This window comes from Nuphar pumila, chromosome 11 (assembly GCF_984573655.1).
Source record: "Nuphar pumila chromosome 11, dmNupPumi1.hap1.1, whole genome shotgun sequence".
Classification (NCBI taxonomy): domain Eukaryota; kingdom Viridiplantae; phylum Streptophyta; class Magnoliopsida; order Nymphaeales; family Nymphaeaceae; genus Nuphar; species Nuphar pumila.
The window spans coordinates 5,795,427-5,798,410 of record NC_143259.1 but is presented as its reverse complement, the minus strand read 5'-3'; the positions used below and the strand labels follow the sequence as shown (position 1 = coordinate 5,798,410).

General features: G+C 43.0%; 1 protein-coding gene across 1 annotated transcript; it reads left to right on the top strand.

Moving 5' to 3' along the window:
- The first annotated feature begins 634 nt into the window (after window positions 1-634).
- Window positions 635-1,060, top strand: LOC149821750 (histone H2B.4-like). The gene has a single exon (XM_089981427.1). It carries the CDS (start codon window positions 635-637, stop codon window positions 1,058-1,060), a length of 426 nt encoding a protein of 141 aa, XP_089837553.1.
- Window positions 1,061-2,984: the final 1,924 nt, after the last annotated feature.

Here is a 2,984-nt window from a genome sequence, read left to right as displayed (position 1 = left end):
AAAAATACAATCAGATTTGAATCCGGATCTGATACCCGCATCACATAGTGTGATCCGGGTTTGGACCCAGCCATGTTAGCGGGGTCCGACCAGTTGGCACCCCTATGTCACAGCACTTTCAGGAACCGAAATACTTTCAGGTCTGGATTTGCGGTACTGGGTCCTTTGAAAACATATCAAAGATATTGACCTTCATGTAGAAAAAGGCAAAAGGGAGTGGATTAGAACCGATATACGGCCCAATTCTAAACATATTTACATACCTGATTCTGAACCGGATCTGACCAAACACCAGTCTAAATTTCACTCCGATTTGGATATATTATCCGGATCCAGAAATATGAGTCGGATATAATTCTTAACCGGGTAGGATCTCCGAACCAACTGCATCCTTACGAGTTACGGGCCAAGACCTGATAAGGACCCCACAGAAACCGGGAGGAGAAAGGAATCTCTACCGTCAAACGACCACGACAATCAACGGCCCTCCGTCTCGATCCGTATCTCCGAGAGCCATCCAATCAGAACGCAGATTCAGGTCCCTATATATACCCTTCCCTCCCTCCTTTCCCTCCGTCGTCTTTCAAAAACTTCCCTCTCTCTCTCTCCCTCTCTTTCTCTCTGTAGCAACACGATGGCGCCCAAGGGGGAAAAGAAGCCCGCGGAGAAGAAGCCGGTGGCGGAGAAGGCTCCGGCGGCCGAGAAAAAACCGAAGGCGGAGAAGAGGCTGCCCGGCAAGGAGCGGTCGTCGGAAAAGAAGAAGAAGATGAAGAAGAAGAGCATTGAGACGTACAAGATATACATATTCAGGGTGCTGAAGCAGGTTCACCCCGACATCGGGATATCCAGCAAGGCCATGAGCATCATGAACTCCTTCATCAACGACATCTTCGAGAAGCTTGCGCATGAAGCCTCCCGCCTCGCCCGCTACAACCGGAGGCCTACCATCACCTCGCGCGAGATCCAGACCTCCGTCCGCCTCGTTCTTCCCGGTGAGCTCGCCAAGCACGCCGTATCGGAAGGCACCAAGGCCGTAACCAAGTTCACCAGCTCTTCATAATAGCTGGGGACCGATCTTTTTTCTTTTTTTTTGGGGTTTTGGTTTCCTGCTTCCTCTTTTTCTGGGTGGTGATATTGGTGAAGTGTGGCCTTTTGGGCTTTTGGGGATGAATAGCGAATTGGGGTCCGTGTGAATGAATGAAACTGTTCATATAGCGTTTAAATGAATCTTGTTGACTTTAGTCTCTCTCTCTCTCTCTCTCTCTCTCTCTCTATATATATATATATATATATATATATATATATATATATATATATATATATATATATATATATATATATATATATATATGCTAATTGGCGTTTCTTCTGGTTGTAGACGTAGTTCAGGTTTTCAGCTTTTGTCCCAAACACCATATGGGTTTGCATGGGAAACGGCTTCACTCGGCTCCGATCTTTTTGAACTTTATTTACTTATTTTTTGGATTTTTTGAGGTTGAAGAGAGTAAAGGGATTAACCACAAAAACTGCTTGAATACTGCGGGTCAACCTCTCTCTTTCTCTCTCAAGCGTGTATTTGTATTAAGTACATGAAAATCTATATGGAAGGGAAGACAAAGAATAGTAAATTGAAGGTAAACCTAGCTGTCATACTTGACCTTAACATTACCTCAAATTATCTTGGTTAATCGTTAGTAACCATACGTAAAAGCTGGTATGCTTTTGATTTATTTAATTTATTGCGTATGAATTTGCATTATAGAGAAACACTTGGTATCTTTTTGCAGGTATCCATGGTTTAATTGGATTTGCCTTATTTTTCTCCAACAGCTAAGGAAAAATCCTACCTGAGTAGATATTCCATATTTGTACAGGCTCAATCATTTGGTTTTAACCAATCATCATCACAACGGTAACTTGTTGAAAAACCATATAGAATCAAGAAGTTGATTACTCCAACCACATAACCATGACTTTGTTCAAACATTGAAGCTCATATCACTTCATAATTCTAGACAAAAGACTTGATGCCATACCTTTTTGTTCATCCATCCTTCCAGAACCTCACGTTTGTTTCGCTCCCTACGTTTGATTTGGAATCAAATGTGTTTTGTAATTGTGTGAATCACAATGATAAGAATTCAGATGTGATTCCAATTCTGGTTGCAAATGGAACATGGGCTTTCATTTACAAAACAAATGAGAATTATTCTCATTTCTACGTTTGCTAAGAAGCGAGTAATTGGAGACACGTTAAAATCATCTCTCGTTTGTGTGAGACAAACGTACACCAAAGCGATCCATTTTCATCAGCGTCAGTTCCATGCATATAAGAACGGCAAGGGCATTGTGCCCGTTGCTCGTGCGGAAGCAATCGATTCGCTGAGGTCAAGGGTGCGCCAAGGGTTTACACTACCGGAAAAGTGACTGTAAGTATGCCAGGCTTAACCAGCATGACTAGGTCTCTCATCTAAGGGGCAGGCTTAACCAGCACAACTAGGTCTCTCATCTAAGGGTGGTTTTCCTGTTACCAAAAAAAACATGTACACCAAATGCTCGAACTTGGATTGGATGTGACTTGGTCCCTCCTTTGACCTCCCACTCTGCTGGGTTTAAATTGTTGAAGCAGGTTATATGTCCCCCCCCCCGAACAAAGGAGTTAGCTACATCTCATGTTCGGGGGTCTCAAAGAACACCACATATGTAAGCATGTGCGTCTCGTATCCCCATGTTTGGCAGCATTAATTAGTGTTGGAGTTTGATGCGATTGCAAAGACATAAGTACCATCTCCTCCATTGGTGCCAAAAAAAAATGACGACTCTTGAAAATGAGTAGTTGTAAATACTTAAGTGCCCCGAAGATGATTATTTAAGACCCAGTCTCTGCACTACATGATTATCCGAGAAAGAAATCTCCCCTACAGGCGGCCATGAACATCAACCCTCTCACACTCTCTCTCCCTTCTATTTCTGCTTTTGTGCAC

Bases quoted from the DNA above. Each gene is read 5' to 3' on its own strand.
- LOC149821750 (XM_089981427.1), top strand. From the start codon at position 635: ATGGCGCCCAAGGGGGAAAAGAAGCCCGCGGAGAAGAAGCCGGTGGCG.